This window comes from Hippocampus zosterae, chromosome 7 (genome assembly GCF_025434085.1).
Source record: "Hippocampus zosterae strain Florida chromosome 7, ASM2543408v3, whole genome shotgun sequence".
Classification (NCBI taxonomy): Eukaryota; Metazoa; Chordata; class Actinopteri; order Syngnathiformes; family Syngnathidae; genus Hippocampus; species Hippocampus zosterae.
Window position 1 is genome coordinate 9,359,326 of NC_067457.1, and position 19,829 is coordinate 9,379,154.

At 42.0% G+C, this 19,829-nt stretch overlaps 2 protein-coding genes across 2 annotated transcripts; one reads left to right on the forward strand and one right to left on the reverse strand.

Moving 5' to 3' along the window:
• Positions 1-2,340: 2,340 nt before the first annotated feature.
• On the reverse strand, positions 2,341-11,765 carry naglu (N-acetylglucosaminidase, alpha). The gene is made up of 6 exons (XM_052071079.1): positions 11,175-11,765; positions 7,801-7,948; positions 6,544-6,690; positions 6,208-6,293; positions 4,778-5,034; positions 2,341-3,571 (listed from the first exon to the last, which is right to left on the reverse strand). Exons 1-6 carry the CDS (start codon positions 11,585-11,587, stop codon positions 2,355-2,357), a joined length of 2,268 nt encoding a protein of 755 aa, XP_051927039.1. The 5' UTR covers positions 11,588-11,765; the 3' UTR covers positions 2,341-2,354.
• Positions 11,766-13,270: 1,505 nt separating this feature from the next.
• tfam (transcription factor A, mitochondrial) lies at positions 13,271-19,121 on the forward strand. The gene is made up of 7 exons (XM_052071278.1): positions 13,271-13,543; positions 15,112-15,245; positions 15,477-15,547; positions 16,550-16,699; positions 18,239-18,334; positions 18,514-18,570; positions 18,689-19,121. The coding sequence occupies exons 1-7, from the start codon at positions 13,458-13,460 to the stop codon at positions 18,956-18,958; spliced, it is 864 nt and encodes a 287-aa protein (XP_051927238.1). The 5' UTR covers positions 13,271-13,457; the 3' UTR covers positions 18,959-19,121.
• Positions 19,122-19,829: the final 708 nt, after the last annotated feature.

Sequence of the window (19,829 nt, forward strand, 5' to 3'; positions counted from 1 at the left end):
ATACAGCTGTACTGAATTGTATTCCTTTAGCATAGGTCCATCTAGTGGAGGCATAACAAAACCACAGCCACTATAGGGGTGTTCACACGGCAACATTTGCTCCGGTGCTGCACGGGTGCTACCCCAGTAGAGCGGTCACACGTGCAAAGTTACACCGCTGTGGCCCCATGAAAACAGCTTACTCCGGAGCAAATTTAACCCACCTCAGGGAGGTGGTTTAAAAATTTGCTCCGGAGCAAATGCTCGTTTGCGGGCCAGCACTGATGTAAAATGGTACTTGTGAACGCTACAATTTGCTGCAGAGCAAATGCTCGTTTGAGGGGGGGTCGGGGGGGGGGGGGGGGGGTCGCCTCGCTACGCTCGAGAAGAGTTGATTACATACGGCGAGAACGTGTTGCTTTTGTGCTCTTTTGTACTTCAGTCATGTGTTTAATAATGACACAAAACATGGCTGGCAATAACAGTAGCAAGCGGCACCTTTGGGTTATACCATCTCAACTAGAACGGGGGGTATGGGGGGTCGTCCCCAAACATCATCTTTGCTTTTGTAGGAGACTGGACTGTCTTGGAGTTGTTTGTGTAGTTTGTTCCTTTGTAGTGTGTTCACAACCCCACACCCCCCATAGAATTTATTTTGTGATTTCCTCTGTTGATTTTCTGTTTGGCGCATTATACATTTGCTTTTCCGAGTGTCATTGAAATCATTGTTGATTTCCGTTTTCGGGGGCGGTCATTGAACGCCTCTCGAGCAAAAGGCACGGAGACAGAGAACGAGAAGGACGTGCCTGTTACAGCAGTTGCTTGAGTTGTGTATGTTTTAAAAACACGACAACTCTTTGTTTTCTATTGTTTTGCACTGCTGCAGAAACTGCCGTGTGACCGCAAGTGGCGCTGCACCGGTGCTACGCCGGGGTTAACACGTTCAGCGGCTTTGTACGTGTGACCACTCCACAAAATTTGCTCCGGTGTAAAATATATTGCAACAAAATACATCGGTGGAGCACTGGAGCAAATGTGTACCGTGTGAACACCCCTTTTGTGGCTTCTAATCTATACGCCTTATCATATGGTGCGCCCTATATATGAAAACAGTTTTAACATAGGCCATTCATTGAAGGTGCGAGGAAGCGCCTTATAGTGCGGAAAATACGGTACTGCATTAGTCCCATAACCTGCAAGAGTCTGATTACAGGCCAGAGTTAAAAAAAATAAATACAACCATAATTTAATTTAATCATAAAAATATATATTTAGATGACGAAGACAGTAGTACATCAGTGGTTGGCATATGATCAGTCACTCCAAAAAAAATCTTTGAACTTCTCTATTCTTTCCAGAATTATTTTACAAGACATACAGAGGTGACATCTTAGGTTAACATCTACATTCTTTTACATCAATATCCGCTCAAAGGCAGGGTTGGAGTAAACATCTTCATTGTTCATATTGAAAAGTGAACTTTCAACACGATTGCTTTGCTCAAATCAGTAGGACAGTTTTGTCAAGAATGGAATCTGGAATTTGTAAGTAAAGTGGAGAAGAAAAACATGTTGCATTTAGTGTATTTATAACTAATCTTGACTGTAACATGTAAGGAAGACTTAACCGTGTGGAATGAAGTTTACATGCTAAGGTGTTACTCCATCACATTTTCATTTAACTCATTCACTCCCAAAGACGTTTTTAAACGTCTTTTAAGACTTGGTCTTGAATTGGCTGGTACTGAATGAGTTAACTCATGTTGGAAACAGATCAACATTTGGGGTGGGGAGACTAAATTAACCAAACTTTCATAGTCGTTGATCCCACGTGCATGTAAATTTGCACATTTCTGCATGGTTCTCCGCTGCTTTTTGGCGGCATTCAACAAGTAGCTCCAGCACACGACATTTACAGCTGCACTCAGAAAAAGATCTGATCATCGTAGGCAACAATTGATTTGAAGCTTTTGACTTTAAATGCATTTTTGTCCCAGGGTGGAATGATACGCACGCACATTAGTTTAAAAAAAAGATTGAGTAGCATGAATTGTAATTTGGATTTTCTGTTGTCCACAGGACACAGGGTTTATATTTATACGTACATACCATAGCTACATTGGTCCCTTGCCTTTGAGTGCACCAACTTGTGAGTTTTTCACATTAGAAATATCACTTGGGTAATTTTTTTTTTCTTTGCGTTGCGTTATTAGCCGATTTTTCTTCCCTCGTTTGCATCATTTCAGGTCATGGTTCACTGGATGGACAAACAGGTGATTTTCATCATCAGAAAGTTCGGGATACCTCTTTAATAATTCACATTCCTCTTGCTGCAGACATTTTTTTCTTTTTTAGCAAAAATGTAGTCTCTGCAGATCATGATAGTCCTTTCAACGTTTTCAGGGCTAGTGGGTAATACTTAAGAAAGATCCTGCGGGTGATCTCGTACGTGTCACCTTGAGGCTTTGTGGGGTACTTTCGGCCGTTATAAATAAATCCCTTTTCGACCTTGAAAACGGCCTGATTGAAGGCATCTTGCTTAAATGGCCGTCCGCTGTCCAGACACTCCACCAATTTTTGGACAAACAGGCCCCATCGCTGGGCGTAGTAGTCCTCCATGAGGCCTCCCCACTCTTTGCTAGCATAGTCTTGGATTTCACCACTGGGGCCCCACAGAGTGACCTGGTTCCTGGCATTCATATCATACAGCTCCGCCTCCTTCTCGTCAATAGCGAAGGATTTCGCCCGCTCCAGCCATTTCCCCAACAGGAAATGGCGATCACTGCTCAGCAAATGATTAAGTTCCGGCAAAAGGTCGTATATGAGCACTCCTGCGGTAGTTAGCAGCTCTGGCAACTTTTGTTGATGAAAGGCATCGGTGAGATCCAGGTAAAACGATGATGTTAAAACTTGTAAGACCTCTCGAGTAACATCGACGAGATCATACCGGAAGGTTTCCTTTGACATGAGAGAAGGAGACGCTTGGATCATGAGTTTCCACGCTTCGAACAAGTCCGCCGGGTTGTACCAAAGATCGGTTTTCATGTGAAAGGAAGGCCGGCGCACGAGTGGACTGTGGTTATGATTTCGATAGTGCGGCAGAGTGCAGTTGTAGATGCTGGAAAACAGGAGTCTCCAGGTGGTGATCAGACTGTCTCGCGTAGTGCCGTAACGACGTATGGCATACAGAGATGCCCACTTGAGCAAGTTGACGGGCTCCTTGCGCCACGCCAGTTCGCTCATTAATTCGTACATGACGGGATTCTGCTCGATGCCCTCGGGTGTCATGCCTACGCCGACCATGGTGGAGTTCGGGAAATGCAAGGCTTGGAAGAGCCCCGAATTGACACTCTCCACTGTGCCAAAGAGACCGCTGTTGCCACCAAAGTTTTGCAGCATGCACCAGATGAAAGGCTGCCCGTAGAAAGACTCAGTGTAGGAGAAAATTGGCTCAGTCTCTGCAAACAAATCTAGCACGATCATCCGCCCAAGGGGCACGCCGTGTAGTAGGGCCCGAATCTGGGCAGGCTTCCAGAAAGCTGCAGCATTAAAGAACAACCATCCCTGCATCAGCCAAATTGCCTGAGGATCAACTATGGAGAGAAAAAAAAATCATGAGCTACAAGAAAGGGACCATTCTAAAACATGGATGAAATATTTTACTCAGTAGGGAGTTTTTGAAGAGGGGTACGTTTTGTAACACAACAGGTCATCTGGGGGTCCCCAAACTGGGACAATTAATTGTACTTGAAAATAACAAATTAAATTGTGTTCACTCATACAAACCGTGGCAGTATAGTTGAGCCACGGATTTCACTTTTCCAAAGTTCAGTTCACTAAAATACAGTTCTGAACGGTGAACCCTGTGATTTGGGGGAAATCTTGTCACATCGCTACTTGAAGTATCCGTAGGTTCAGTAAAAGGCACAATAGAAATCGAAGTATCCATATGATTACGTTAGCTTTAGCCAGCTAACATGACCGCAACACAAATCTATTTGAGTCCCGCCCACATAAACATTTTCTGCCGCTGTTTCTGTCTTCTTTGTTTTTGGTGGTGATACAGGCTTGTGACTGTGTGGACACACGAATGTTTATGTCATTTAGTGGTGTTACGTTAGCTTTAGCCAGCTAACATGACCGCAGGGTAAATCTATTTGAGTCCCACCTAAAAAAGATTCTGCCGCTGTTTCTCACTTCTTTGTATTTGGTGGTGTACAGGTTGTGACTGTTTGGACATACGGACGTTTATATCATTTAATGGTGTGTACCTATTTACCAATTGCAGCGCATTTCACTGTCAGTAATTATAGCGACTCTGTCTGACACTGCTTGATGTTTTTGACAAGTTCAGCCCATGGGATTATCTTTACTGTCTTAAACTGTATAAATGCCATTTTTGACCTACTACTGCCAATGGCTAAAGATTCATGACATGCCCTGATTTCAATATTTAAATTTGGCTGGGGTTTTTTCAAGGTTAAATGGAAGCACTGTTTTTTAACTCCTTTGAAAATCCAACGTCAGTCCCAGTAAATTCGCGCTTTTCTTTCAGTTATGTTATTTGGTGGTGCGAAGATTTAGCGACCTAGCATTGCAACGCAAATACGGGGGTAACAACATAACCATCCTAGACTGTGCTGTCCTGTCCTGTTCAGAATTGCCTCAGGAGACAGGATAAAACGAGTCTTCATCACAACGGCATTGAAAGATAACTGGTTAATAATACTTCTTTCGGTACAGACACGTGAACGCCTGTTACACGTACTTCATTTTTTTATTGATATGCCAAAACTCACCGGCAGTCATTGCGGCGAAGACGGATCGACTGACAGCTGACAGGTAAGCGGGGTCTGAGGAGGGAGGAATCATCTCGTTGAATGTGTCCGTGTTATAGATGTGATCCGTCCCGAATTGTCGGACCACCTGGGAAAGATAGAGGGAACCAATCCGGAGGAAAAGCGGGTCCCTCGGGTCCAAGATATACGAGCAGGAGAAGCTGCAGTTGAAATGAGACCATGGCCCCAATCTTGTTACGTTGGCCTCTGGATGCAACCTGAAATTCAAAATGGCTTCAGTAAAGGTACTTTAGCATTTAATGTGGCAGAAATACTCTTATTAACAAGCTATAGAGCAGGCCGGGGCAAAGTATGAACTATGGCGCAGGTCTTCATAAATTTAAAATAAAACTGATTAAATATGCAGAGCTTTTATTGTGAATTTGCTGCCTTTATTTTGATGTATGTGGGTGGTACAAGTGAACAAGTGCAACAACTTTGCAAGTTTTTGAGTCAAGTCAAACTTATTTTTATAGCGTCGCAAAGGGATTCACATATCCGCAATTGACTAATATTAACAACATGCCCTGATATTAACTCGCAGGAGGGCAAGGGAAGACTAAAAAAAAAATTCTGGCAAAAAATGAAAATCCTTGAAGGGTTTGCAGATAGGGGAATCCCTATTCCAGGATGGCCAGACTGCAATGAATGCTGAGTGGGCATCATTTTACACGTAATATAGTATATAATATAATTTAAACGTATTAAACCAATGAATATATAAAATAAACGTCAATTTACTCAGATGAAGCATCGCAGGAAGGTGTCTGGTGAAGTGGGCCCAATTATTTCAATCAATTGACAGGTCGATTAATCAATGAATCAGATCAACAAAAGTGTTTTCATCAAAGATTTTCATCCCTTTACTCAACAAGAGGACATTCTTTCAAATGGCAGAAAATGTACAAACATAAATTAATAAAGATTGAGTTTCTGGTTTGATCTGAAAAATAGGCAAAAATATAGATCGTTGTTTTTCAAAGTAAAGGCAATGTTTTGATTTTGATTAATCACCAAGATAATTGGTCTGCTTGCATGGAGGACGCGTGCATTTGTGCAAACACATTATCACTGTTAGTTATTATGAAATCCTCTCTTGAAAAGATATTTGAGTTTTTTTTTCCCAGTTAATTTGTACAAGTTATAAGTCACATGAATGGAAGCTGGGGGTTGGTTTTAATTATTGATCTGAGTCTTATCTTTAAAAAAAAAGACTTGAACAGGCATGTGTAGAATTATAAACCACTTTAAATGTGAGTAAATGTTTTCTTTTTTAAATCGAAATCAAGAATTTTATTTATCTTGAAAAAAAATAATTAATTATAATAAGTGTTTGTGGCGGCAGGAAAAGGTAAATGTTTTGTTTTTGTTTTTTTGTTATTTTTTTTTACCTGAGGATTCCCTTGGGGATGTTCCCGGAGAAGGCTGGCAGCACTGGAATCATGCCAAATGCTCTCATTCGCTCTAAGATTTTAAACTGAAAGAAAAAAATAAAGAGAATGTCTTTCAAGAATTTGAATCAGACAAAGGTCACTGTAAATGGCTGTATGTTAAAGGTTACATATCATTTTGGCCTCATCTATAAGCAAACTATATTTTAAAAGCATCTCCTGGACAACAAGTTTGAATCCTGTATTGAACGCTATATATTATTTTTTTTTCAGTTGGTGACATAATATTGATTGAAGAATAACATCAGTGTGTGTGACGTATAAAGGTGACAGTACTTGGAGGCTCAGCTGATTCACATGCCAGGACTGTGGCAGCGGTCCACCAAACTTGAACATGTTTCCCATGCGGTTCCAAGCCAGAAATGCCGGGCCGGAGAAGAATTCTTCGATTTCTGATTGGTTCAAACCAAGAGCACGGTAAACCTAAAAAGTGCATGAGGAACATGCTCGTGAATCAGTGCAATCGGTGAATCCTGTACTGGTATATAATTTCCACTTCCAATGACGTTTAGACATTAAACATTAAAAAATAAAAATGAAAAAAAACAACCAGAATACTATGATTTGTAAATCATGTTCAACCCACGTTTAACCCTTTCAGGGACAGCGGTTCCCAACAGCTGACTATGTTATTAGGTTAGAGTGACTACACTACAAAAACAATATATTTCATGTTCAAACGGATAAACTCGATTGGTTTTTAGGATATTGTCATTAATTTAGGATTTAACACTGCAACACGTTCCCAAAAAGCTGAGAAAGGGTCATGTTAACCACCGTGTTCCATTATCTTTTCTTTTAACAACATTTAATAGCTGAGAAAGGGTCATGTTAACCACCGCGTTCCATTATCTTTTCTTTTAACAACATTTAATAAACATTTGGGAACTGAGGACACTAAATTGTTGAAGTTTTGCAGGGGTTTCCCCCCCCCCCCCATTCTTTTTAATGTACGATTTCAGCTGTTTAAAAGTCCCAGTTTCTCTGTTACCATATTTTAAGCTTCGTGCATTTTGAATGGGAGGCAGGTCTGGACTGCTGGCAGGGCAGTCTCGTACCCTCACTCTTTTATTACAAAGCCACAATGTTGTTACATGTGCAGAATGTGGTTTGGTGTTGCATACGTTATATTCATTAACCTTAAAAAAAGGTTTATATGAACTTTTTCTGATGTGAATAATAAAAAAATATGATCACTAAAATGTATGTTGTGATCAAGCAAAATGTTTCAAGCATGGCTCCACACTGAGGATAGGGGCCACTATAGCCCTGTCAGAAATCTTTGTAGCCCCAGTTAAGTCCCTTCAGCATTGTATTGTACATTTTCTAAGATTTGTATTCATTTAATAGATGTTAAAAACATGAAGTTCACAAAGCCTCCCCAGGTCACAGAAAGACTTTAAAAAATACATCCTGGAGCTGTGCCTGTGGGTTTTAGTTGTCTTCCTTGATTTTTGCCACCGTAACTTGAAACTGGCGTGAACCAGATCAAAGGTTCAAAGGATCAAAGGTTTCGAAGGTTTTTGCGCTTACCTCTTGCCACAGGGCCTCTTGACCAGTGAAAGCCAGTGGAAGATTAATCCCATTAAGAGCCATCCAGTCAATCTCTCTCTCCCACCGTGGCCAGTCCCACCACACAGACGAATAGCTAACGGTGCAGACATTCTGATAGTAGCGAAACCTGGACACAGACAAAATGTTCATAAACACAAAATGAAACATGGACGCTGTTTTGTAAAAAATGATTTAACAGTCGCGCAAATCTGAGGTCGACCAGGACCAACACCCTGGAACGGATTGTATTCAATTTCCGAGGTTTCGCTGGATTACAGATGAAGGAATTTACCACCAAATAAAATACTCAATAACTGGAGGCAATGATTCATAAATGAAATGAGAAGAAGAAAAGAGCAGCAGGTTTTTTTTTATCCTGTCATCCCGTGGGAATCCCGTAGGAGTTCCAAAAAAAGACCCTCGTAGGGAGACTTAATCAGGGATGTTCAAGACCACTTTTCTTTTTTTTTTTCCCTCAGACCAATATGCAAATGAGTATTCAATTTTGTGTACTTCCTGGTACTGAGCACCAATAACACGAGTACGTTTGTTTGTTTATTTGTTTTTTTAAACTAACACAATGACAGATTACTGTGATCAAAGACCTTTCTTCTTTCTTTGTTACTCAATTCAGTTAAGATCAGAGCTCAATAAATCCAGTTAGCGCTGGTACAGTAATACCTCGGTTTTCGAACATCTCTGTTCTCGACCACATTGGTTTTTGGCCAAAAATTGAAGTTCCATTCTGAGCAGACGTGTTCAATCAAGATTTTCTTTTATTGAGCATGGTTTCGGTTTTCGAACGGCCTTCTGGAACGGATTATGGTCGAAAACCAAGGTCTGACTGTACTTGTTTTTGGTTCTTACTGAACTGCGAAACTCACAAAATATAGATACATACAAGTACAACAAAGCAATTGTTTCAGCAAAATTGGATGCCAATTTCCATTAGCTTGCCTATGTGGTGGCGCCAGAGGGGCCGTGGCAGTGTCCCAAAAGACCAAGATGCGCATTTATAACGCAGCAGTTCTTCCCATCCTCCTGTATGGTGCAGAATCCTGGCCATTAAACAAGACCCAGGCCAAGAGGATCGACGGCTTTGACAGCAGGTCACTAAGAACCATCTTGAACATCAGCTGGCACCTCCATGTTTCCAACTAAGACCTCCGAAAACATACCCTTCAGCCCCCTGCATCCTGACTGGCCGCTCAGAGGTGCATCCGTTGGCTTGGTCATCTCCTCCGATTACCCCCGGAACACCCAACTCGTGCCATCTTCTCATTTGATCCAGCGACAGCCGGCTGGAAAAGGCCACGCGGCAGACCCCACACCAGATGGCTTGATGTCATCAGAGAGGATCTCAAACACCAGGGCCTTACCCTGGAGGATGCAGCGGACCTGGCCCATGACCGTGGTCATTGGCGGACCCTGGTGAAGCTGATCGGCTCTACGCACTGCGACGACCCAGCCGAATGAGACTGGGCCCCCGCGTCGCAAGAGCATTATTATTATTATTATGCCTATGTGCTGTTTGTTTGTTTCTTCATTTATTTATTTTAATGTGAATACACAATGTTTAATTGTTTTATGTGTGTTAGTTTTACAATTAATGTCAATTGCTCTTGACATGCTGAAAGCAAGCACGCATGGCAACTCTTACAGAACTGAAACAAGGTACATGCTGGGGGGGAGGGGGGGGGTGATATTTAGCATACCACACCATAACAAACTCCCTGAGGACAACCAAGACTATGAACCATGAAGTCTGATGCCCCTGCCTTTGACTATTATCCAGTCATGGGAAAAACAAATGGTGCCACACTTTGCCATGCTTCACATAGCTTTTTCAGTCTGCACAACATGACATAACTGGGGTGAGCTGATGCGGGTCTAATTCCCAACGGTTAATTGAGAGAAATAGTCCTTTTAAGGACATAGTCGCCGCAAGTTTTCTTTGTAAACAATAAAACATAAGGAGTAACAATGCTGTATTTTTGTCATGCACACGTTTTTTTTTTTAAATGTACTCGGGAGCAATGATGGGTGCCCCATTGCTCACATCTTGCCATTTGACAGCTGAAAATTCCCAGAGGCAACACTGACCTGTGTTGTCCACACCTCATAAAAATGAACTATTTGGGAGTACTGTGAGAAAACCCACGCAGGCACAGAGAGAACATGTAAACTCCACAGAGGACCCTGCATCTCTGCACTGCGAGGCCGACGTGCCCACCAGTTGTCCACCGGACCGCCAAGAAACATACAACAAGACCTAAACAAATACATTTAAAATGAACCTCCAAAGCGCATGTATGATATTGTAACACCCTTGTTTGTGTTTAAAAGGTAGAGGCAGTTGCTGAAGCTCTTCAGCTGCTTTATTCCCACAAGCGGAAACAGAATCCACATTTATCCAGGAGCAGCTGTGAGCCACAGCTCACGCCCAGTCACCCAACAAACTGACTGCCTGCTTATTATGTCCGTCTTCAAGTTTCTTATTATGGCAAGTCAAGTCAAGTCCCTTTACCTTTCTTGATTCTGCTTTGCTAGTCATCTCAAAGACATCACAGATACACGTGTGAGAAACCAAATAATGACGAAATTTTAACCAAGACAACAAAATACAACTACTGTATTTACAAGCATGCTGTTAAATATGTACGTTGAGGGGTTCGTTGTTTTTAGTGGTAGCTCTACTTTACGAATGACAAAAGGAGAGATGGAATCCTTTAATGCGGTTTATTAAAGGGGGGGGGGGCTGCACCGCAGCACGTTCGAAACAACTCTCCTCGTAACTAAAATCACTTCCTGCTTCTCTTACTTCAACAGCCAATCAGAACCTATCAACATAAAAAATATGTCGAAACAATTATTAAACGACACAGTATAATTTAGGTATTCTTAACATGAAAAAAATATGATGCTCTAACATAAAATGATAATAATTAATAATATAACATAAGCTTACAAATGCGCGGCTTCACCGTCGCTACAATGTTCATTGACGAAGACGAAAACGAGGGACATTTTAGCTAAAATTATGTGGTGTCGGTTTCCTTTTTTTCCTAAAATTTTACTGATTTCGTTCGTTTTCTTTCAATACCCTTGACAGTTATCGTAAAAAATAAAATCTATTTTAATGAATTACTTAAAACTACTGGCCTGAGAAGGAAAGTGTTACAAATTGCTAACACAAGCATAGATCAGTCCACGTTAGCGTAAAAGGAAACAAAAACTAGCGGCGTTGTTGAAAACGCACGATTGATAAGAGTTACATAGTTTTGTCAGAACATACAGTACCCACGCGTCAATATGTTGACAGTCGACACGGATGGGACACGGGGGTCACTGACCTGTGCTGGGTGTTGATGCGGAGCACACCAGAGAGTTTAGGAAGAGGACGGGGAAGATCCAACTGATCACCGGACCAGGAAACGTGGCAGTTGCAGAAATATTTCAAGTAATTGTAAATCCCAGAGGCCACGGACACTCCGGTGTTACCCGTGGCGACTATCCTGTTGTTTTTAGTCGACCTGAGCTCACACACATCCAGGCTGTCATTAGAGAGACTCCTGTTAACTATGACGATGAACTCAGTGGATCTGTTCCCCAGCAGGCGTCTCAGCAGCTCGACCACAGCTCTGCCCTGTGTCTTGTCGCTAGCTTGCGCCTTCAAGTGATCCAAAGTGGGAAATGTACACGTAGCAGTTACGCAAAGGTAGAGCACGACAACGGCACACAGGTTCCAATCACCCCTGCCAGACATTTCGATCCCTCCGACGGATTTCCCACCGCAGAACCGGTTTAAAAACAGCACGATCGCTCCATTTGTAGTTAACCAGACAGCTTCTCGTTCCTGGGAACTACTAGCCAATCAGAAGAAGTTTTGCTTTTTGTTTTATAACTCGTAGCCAATCAAAAGAAGGAAACACATCGCATTTTAAGGAGCAATATATCGTGACCCACGTGATCAACGCTCAGTCATATGATGCCTTTTAGAGAGCTGATCTGATTTTAGGTAGAAATTTCACCTCATTTACCTAATTTTACCCTTTTGAAAAATGTGTTAACTTTAAAGTTGGAGAATTATTGAAATGAATCACACAACCATTAACTGAATTTAATTGCTTGTTTTGTTCCAGTTATAGAGTGACTTGACGATGTAAATTCCAAAATTCAACATCAACTATTTTTGTCAAGTTATTAACATTGTACCAAAGCAAAACGTTGTATCACCATTCATACTAGACATTGTGTAGTAGCGCTTAGGAAATAATAATTAGCGTTTCTTTCACATTTTACATTTTATTCATCCATTCATTCATCTTCCGAACCGCTTGATCCTCCCTAGGGTCGCGGTGGTGCTGGAGCATATCCCAGCCGTCTCCGGGCAGTAGGCGGGGGACACCCTGAATCGGTTGCCAGTCAATCGCAGGGCATTTTATATAGCTTATGTCACATAAAAACAAGTTCAGAGCAATGATACCGACTTCAGTCAAGTTGCAATTCTTGCACACACTCCCAGTCTACCGAGTTAGGAAAATACCGTCAAGTAAGGCCGAACTAGCTGCACCGCATGCCGTATACATCAAAAATAGGAAAATATTCCAAAACCTGGGTGGCCCGGTAGTCCAGTGGTTAGCACGTCGGCTTTACAGTGCAGAGGTACCGGGTTCGATTTCAGCTCCGGCCTCCCTGTGTGGAGTTTGCATGTTCTCCCCGGGCCTGCGTGGGTTTTCCCCGGGTGCTCCGGTTTCTTCCCACATTCCAAAAACATGCGTGGCAGGCTGATTGAACACTCTAAATTGTCCCTAGGTGTGAGTGTGAGTGCGAATGGTTGTTCGTTTCTGTGTGCCCTGCGATTGGCTGGCAACCGATTCAGGGTGTCCCCCGCCTACTGCCCGAAGACAGCTGGGATAGGCTCCAGCACCCCCCGCGTCCCTTGTGAGGAATAAGCGGCTCGGAAGATGAATGAATGAATGAATACCTAATTTGAGATGAGATATTGGCTAAGAAAGCGAAATAGAATCAAGATGATCAAGTCTTCCTTATTAGCTCCACCATTATCCTCGGTGTTTATTTTTTTTAACTACTGTATTTGATGCCTAATTACGGTACTATTTAGCCTGAGGTAGTTTATGTGATTCGCTTAGCGGTTATTGTTAGTAATGTCGCCCTCGTGCGTTCAGCCTCGTGCGTAATTCTGCATCTTAAAAAATACCTTTTTTCTTTTTTTAATTTATTTTTATTTTTATTTTTTGCTTTTCCCCGTTTTATCGTGGAAAACGCGTATTCGTGGTTCATCAGCGTTTTTTCTCCAAGACGTTTTTGGTTTTTAAAAAAAATCGCTCTATATACCGTGACCTATTATCCGAGCATAATGGGCGTCCACTGATTTGTGTTTTACCCTCCGGAACAGTTGGTGGCGGTAGTGAAGAAAGAATATATTTTTATTCATACCCACAATCCACCGGGGACGATTGAAGGCGCCTTTTGCTGCTATTTGGGTTGCTGCATGTGTGCATGGTTGAAAGCTGCTGTATGCATTCTTATAATATCGCCGTGGATTTTTTTAAGTCATACGATTGTTTTTGTCTGCTCCCGCTGACGTCATTTTAGGTGCCAACAACGCCGGCATGGCTCCTTTCGGCTTAGTGACAGCAAGTGTCGGTCTTCTGGCGAGGTCCTTCAATGTCTTCACTTGCACAAGCACTCTGGCAAGGTAGCTAATTTTGCTGCAACTAAGTTTGTACTCTAATAGCTTCGAGTAGAAGTAGTACTTTTAGGATTGGCGACAAAGCTAACATTAGCCCAATCATTGGTTGTAGGCTATTGATGTGCAGCATGCTAGCCCCACCAAGAATCTCCACAACAATAATAAAATCGAGTTTAAACTGTATTTTGCATGGTGAGTGCACTATTTGGCTACTGTTAAGTCAGTTCCTGCCAAGTTGGGGTGTTTGTGGGCCATCCGAGAACTGCATCAGTCTTTGTGCATTCGTTGAGAGGGTAATTTGTCTTTGACTAGATGTATATTACGTTTTACTGTTTAATGTTGTAGATTGGTCCAATATGGCAAAATAAAATTATTAATATACTTGACACAGCTCCCGGTGTGATGCGTGGCACTTCTGCACCACTGAGTCTACACTCTCAACCACAAGTTGGTCATCTTGAATCGTGAATCTTTGCATTTCATTTCTTTTGCCGTATTAACAAAATTTCCCCGAGTGATGTGTGGAAAATTACATTATTTAATCAACAGTTTTTTAAATTGATATATTGAAACAGAAATAAGCACGGTGTAGTTTTAGATTAGGGGTGTAACGAACCGTGACGTAAAACTATCGAAACGCCATGATACAAAATCACGAAAGTTATGATACGATAATTATCGAAGTATTGTTCTGCACTTCTTATTGTTGGAACCTTCGGTGGGAAGTGGGTTTTCTTACTGTCGATAAATCGTTACCCATTTAAAAAATTGACAATAAAAAATAGTCTATACTGTTTGCGTATGTTTTTTTTTGCCTTAGCATGTACTTATATGTTCAAAGTGCCTTTTAGAGGACCATATTAAGAAACTGAGCATGAACATGACAACTGCATTGATCTTGGAAAATGAAATATCACAATCACGCAAAGTACTGTCACAATATTTTACTTAAGTCTTGGCTCTGTGCTCTTCTTTGTAAGCACCTGCAACATCAATCATAGTAGCAGTCTGAATTATTAAGATAAAAAAAGCCACTGGCATTCCTTACATGAGAGTGCTGTTTAAATGCTAGAAGTTGCTAATTTTGTCAAATTGCCCGCCACGATGTCCATAGGCCAGTGGCTCACCTGCACAGTTATTGTTTACAGCAGGGGTGCCCATTAGCTAGATCCTGATCTACCGGTAGATCTAAGACAGGTCCCAAGTAGATCCGAGCAGTGTCGAGAAGAAAAAAAACAAACAACCATTTGTGTGTCTTTGTACATGTTAGTAATATATTTTTTGTGTTAATATACAATGCACACTAATCAGTCTCATTTTCACAAAAAATAAATAAAATAAAATAAAGCAGGTAAATCTTAAAATTGTGTGTGTGTGTGTGTGTGTGCGTGCGCGCCGGTACGGGTAGATCCCGTGAGGTTAGTTGATCAAAAAGAAGATCTTCGATCCAAAGAGTTTGGGCACCCCTGGTTTACAGAATAGTCGTGCGGTGTGGCTACACTTCCTGCACTTACACTTCCTGTCCCAGACTAATTGTGCCCTGTACGCTAATATTTGTGTCTTTGGTGTACCAGAGTCACCCATGCTGCATACAGGAACCCGGTTAAATGCCTGTCCACCGAAGCCAGCGGCCCCCCAAAGAGGCCTCTCAATGGATACATGAGATACGTTGTGCAGCAGAAGCCGGTCGTTGTGAGTCAGAACCCAGGTAGGGTTCAACACATGCACCTCACGTTCTTTCAGTCTGCAATAAGGAGCTACCCAGTGTGACGCTCATCTGCGCTGCTGCAGCTGTTTTTTTTTCCAAGCGTGTTATACCGGAGACAAATTCCTTGTGTGTTCTACATACTTGGCCAATAAAGATGATTCTGATTCTGATTATGCAATTTCAAACTGACGCTGATAGAACTGTTTGATGTAATCTTGTTGTTTCCTTCAGAACTCAAACATGTAGAGGCCATCAGGAAGCTAGCTCAGGAGTGGAAACTGATGAGACCGGAGCAGAAACAGGTATTTCACCTTAATCGCTTCATCAGAACCGGAAAATAATCAATTCAAGGAGACTGACTTGGTTCGATTTGGTAATGATCATCCGTCATCAAAGTTGCGTCATGATTAACCCTTTCAGGCACAGCTGTTACTTCAGTGGACAGCTTATCATGTTCTCAGGTTACAGGGTACAAGAAAGGGTTAAACCTGTACAGGCACAGCATGAATTCCCAATCAAACGAAAGCGTCACCCATGTTAAAAAGGAAATTCACGGATTCGTAAAAACAGCACAATACTTACAGATACTGTCAAATTCCATTGTGTACGACCTCAGGGATTCTTTTCAACTTTAAAGGTGCCACCGTATGTGCAGTGTCGTAAAAAGAAATGTTCACATCGCGAAGGGTATTAAAAATAAAAATTCAAAATGCTTCATTCTAATCAAGCAAGCTTTATTTTTTCTATCTATGTGTATTATATTTATATCATGTGTAAATACGTTTAGTGCTTAAGAAGTTCAGTCAACATGCTATCATATGATTCTTTCGCGAAACATGAAAAATGGAAGCGATCCAGCCAAAGATTTGTTGTAATCTGAAATATGACTGAAAAGTGATTGATGTTGACGCCATACGGGTTTGGTGGAGTTTTGTGACGTTGTCATGAACGCTTCAAAGAATGTACGTCAAAGTGTTCAGTAAGTGAAGAACTCTGACTGTCTCTCGTTAAAAACTCGAGGTTCATTTGCATTTATTTTAGCTAAAGACTAAATCTTAATGCCAAAACAGTTACGTATAATATCTGATATTGTTTATTGTACTCTTGATTAATTTATTGCTTGTCTTTGTTTAAAAAAAAAAATTATGGGGAAAGGGGATCTTGGGGGGGGGGGGGGATGAATCACTCTCACAATATTGAGGGGAAATCAAATGCGTGTTTTTCAAAATCGTTCCGTCCTAATACCGTGTAAATGCTGAAATGAGCTAACGTGCTAAATCACCTGCTTGGTCTCTCCATCGAAGCCCTTTGAAGACGCATTCCTGCGGGAGAAGGAGCAGTTTAAGATCGATCTGCAGCACTACCTTGCCCAGCTGACCCCCGCAGAGCTCGAGCAGCAAGTGCTTGAGAAGAGGCAGAGGAAGGCCAAAAGGAAGGCCTTCCGCAAGAAGAGGGTAAGGAAAGGCTAGCTTGACACTGCCGCGCAATTTCAATGTATTTAATGATTGATTTATTTTTGCCCATATGCGCCAAATGCAATTTTTTTTTTCATGCAGTGTGAACGGTACAGTTCCATTATTTATTGCGATCCAAATGCGATCTTTCGTACGTGGATGTAAATCAGATATGTAAGCGATGCGTCTGCAGTATCAACTCTCATCACGCGAGCTTACACATCATCAGCCGAGGGAGAGTGCACGGCAGGGAGATGACTGACAGTTGTCATCAAGTTGACACGTGGTGAAAGTTGTCATTCAACCACGCAGGCGGTTCGTTTATGACATCCGGCAATAACATGACGTCATCTTTAGTAGACGTCTCCATGCACTTTACTTTGGAGCCAGCAAATCCTCCATTAGGCGTCTCCAGTTGGTCCAGAATGCTGCTGTTCGCCTCTTGATTGGTATGCGGCAGAGGGTGCACATTACTCCTACTCTTGCATCCCTTCACTGGCTCCCGACACATTTTAGAGTTCTTTTTAAGGTCCTATTATTTGTTTTCAAATCTTTAAATGGCCTTGCTCCACCTTACCTGTCTGAGCTCCTCCGCCCCGACGCACCTGCCTCAGGTCTGCGGGCCAAATACTACTAGAGGTACCAAGAACTAAACCGATCTTATGGTGAAGGCATCCTTTTCATTTTTTTTTTGTTGAAAAGGAACGGAGAGTAGAATTCACGTATAAATAAACAGACACATTTTATGATGTAGACCGAAATTGAGCTTCCCCTCCTTGACAGACCAGCATCCGCCACTTATACAATGAAAGCAAACACCAAAAATTTGCAAAGGTAAATTTGGCAAGCTGTACAGAGACGACGTGTGGAGACTGTTCATGTTGGTCAGTCCCTTAGCCAATCAGGATGCAGAACACAATTCACTGTTTAAAAGAAAGCATTAAAAAAAAACTGCACTAAAAAAATCTGTGAAACAGCGAATCCGTGGAAGGTGAACCGCGTTATCGCGAGGGATTACTGCATATATACTGTATGATATTTGCTCCATGTACAGCACTTTGTATACAGCGGTGGTTGTTTTAAATACAGTTGGGTTGAGATGAAATGATGTTTAGGAGTGCCGTCTCATTTCCCCAACATATTTCTACCTCCTCCCGCCTCATTATCTTGGCGATATGAGATGATAAGATGAGCCCATACATACATATTGACATCCATCAACACTGTGCCATGTAATGTACCGGTAGTTATTGTATTATTATTTTTTGTTTGTTTCTTTTGTCCACCTCATTCAACCGTTGTGCTTTGTGCGCATACACCTCGCATCACGGGCGCGTTCCATTCTTGAGCAGCATGCCGCGGAGAGCGAACATAGCGTAGCAAAGTGATTTGGAATTTCCGCGCTTTGTGGGAACTCACAACTTGCTGTTAGAAATTCACGTCAAGTTTCTACTTTATTTATTTTTATTGTGTGACATATCATATCGTCCCACAGCTGGTTGGTGATTTGAACTTTGAATGTTTTTCAATGTAATCTAGGAAGCAACCGTCATGGGAAAGCCAAAACGTCCTCGCACGGCATTCAACATCTTTATGGCCGAACACTTTGTGGAAGCCAAAGGAGAAAACACACAGGTTAGTATGTGTGTTTTCTTGCTTTTAATTCTCCACAATGATACTTCTATTGTACTTCGCAACAGGTTTTTCACGATAGGCCTCTCAAACCCCCATGGCCAACATTTATTTATTTTTTACCTCCTAGCAAATCATGATGAATTTATATTAGATAAAAAGTATGTCGTGTTGCGTTCTAGGCAAAGATGAAGACTTTGCTGAGCGATTGGAAGAAACTTTTCAGCAATCAGAAACAGGTAGGCCTGAATAACTTGACATATGCTTTTTTTGCCCTCACGATCCTTTTTTTATTTTTATTTTTATTTTTTTTGCAAACTGCCCAGTTTCTAAATATCACTTGGTTCACCATTCCAGGTTTATACGCAGCTGGCTGAGGATGATAAAATCCGCTACAAGAATGAGATCACGTCATGGGAAGACCACATGATGGAAATTGGACGAAGCGACCTGCTCAGAGACAAGACTCTTGTGAGCCAGAGAAGAAAGGCCGCCGAAGCCGAAAAGGCCAAGAAGAAAAAGAGAGAGGCAGCAAAGAAGGTCGCCGCCGCCAAAGCCAAGTCAAGAACTGTCAAGAAGACAAAAAGCATCGTGACAAAAGTTGTCAAAAATACAAAAAAGACTTAATCTTTTTTTTGGGAGGTGGGTGTGGGGGGGGTCTCGCATTTTATAGACTACTATTAGACAGATGTTCTGATGATACAAATCTGTGTTCTGTTGCTTTCTCCTCTCGTTTAGACTGGCACAAATGTTATCAGGTTCTCCACAAATTAAAGGCTATCAACATCCACCCTCTTGCCGTCCGGGCTTGACTTAATTTGGTCGGTTGACTAATTTGTGAGGTTTGGATATGTCATTGAAGTCATCAAGTGAATTAAAGCTGGAGGTCGTCTATTTAGTTGTTATGGTCCAACATTGGCCTGAAGGACACCACGGAACATGAACCCTCTCAGGCACAGCAGTGGACAGTTATGTTATCGGGTTACAGGGTGCATTCAAGGGTTCAAAATCTAAATTGAGAGCAGCTGCCATAATCTCTCAATGGCCAAAATATCATTCAGCATTTAACATGATCTTGTTGTACAATACGCTCTGACTTTACGAATATCACGCTCAAAGGTATTCATTTAACAATGTATATTGATTGATGATTTTTGGAAAATTAGCAATTTACAGAAAAGAATCTTGAAATAAGGGCGGCGCCGTGGTCCAGTAATTAGCGCGTCGTCCTCACAGAGCAGATTTACCGGGTTTGATTCCAGCTCCGGCCTCCCTGTGTGGAGTTTGCATGTTTTCCCTGTGCCTGCGTGGGTTTTCTCTGGGTACTCCGGTTTCTTCCCACATTCTGAAAACATGCATGGCAGGCTGATTGAACACTAAATTGTCCCGAGGTGTGAGTGTGAGCGCGGGTGGTAGTTCATCTGTGTGCCCTGTGATTGGCTGGCAACCGGTTCAGGGTGTCCCCCGCCTACTGCCCGAAGACAGCTAAGATAGGCTC

What these genes read in the sequence shown, in the direction of transcription:
- tfam (XM_052071278.1), top strand. Translation starts at nt 13,458, where the DNA reads ATGGCTCCTTTCGGCTTAGTGACAGCAAGTGTCGGTCTTCTGGCGAGG. An exon ending in TGCACAAGCACTCTGGCAAG is followed by an intron (nt 13,544 to 15,111) that starts GTAGCTAATTTT and finishes TTGGTGTACCAG; the next exon opens with AGTCACCCATGCTGCATACA. An exon ending in TGAGACCGGAGCAGAAACAG is followed by an intron (nt 15,548 to 16,549) that starts GTATTTCACCTT and finishes TCTCCATCGAAG; the next exon opens with CCCTTTGAAGACGCATTCCT.
- naglu (XM_052071079.1), bottom strand. Translation starts at nt 11,587, where the DNA reads ATGTCTGGCAGGGGTGATTGGAACCTGTGTGCCGTTGTCGTGCTCTAC. An exon ending in AAGAGGCCCTGTGGCAAGAG is followed by an intron (nt 6,691 to 7,800) that starts GTAAGCGCAAAA and finishes TGCACTTTTTAG; the next exon opens with GTTTACCGTGCTCTTGGTTT. An exon ending in TGAATCAGCTGAGCCTCCAA is followed by an intron (nt 6,294 to 6,543) that starts GTACTGTCACCT and finishes TTTTTCTTTCAG; the next exon opens with TTTAAAATCTTAGAGCGAAT.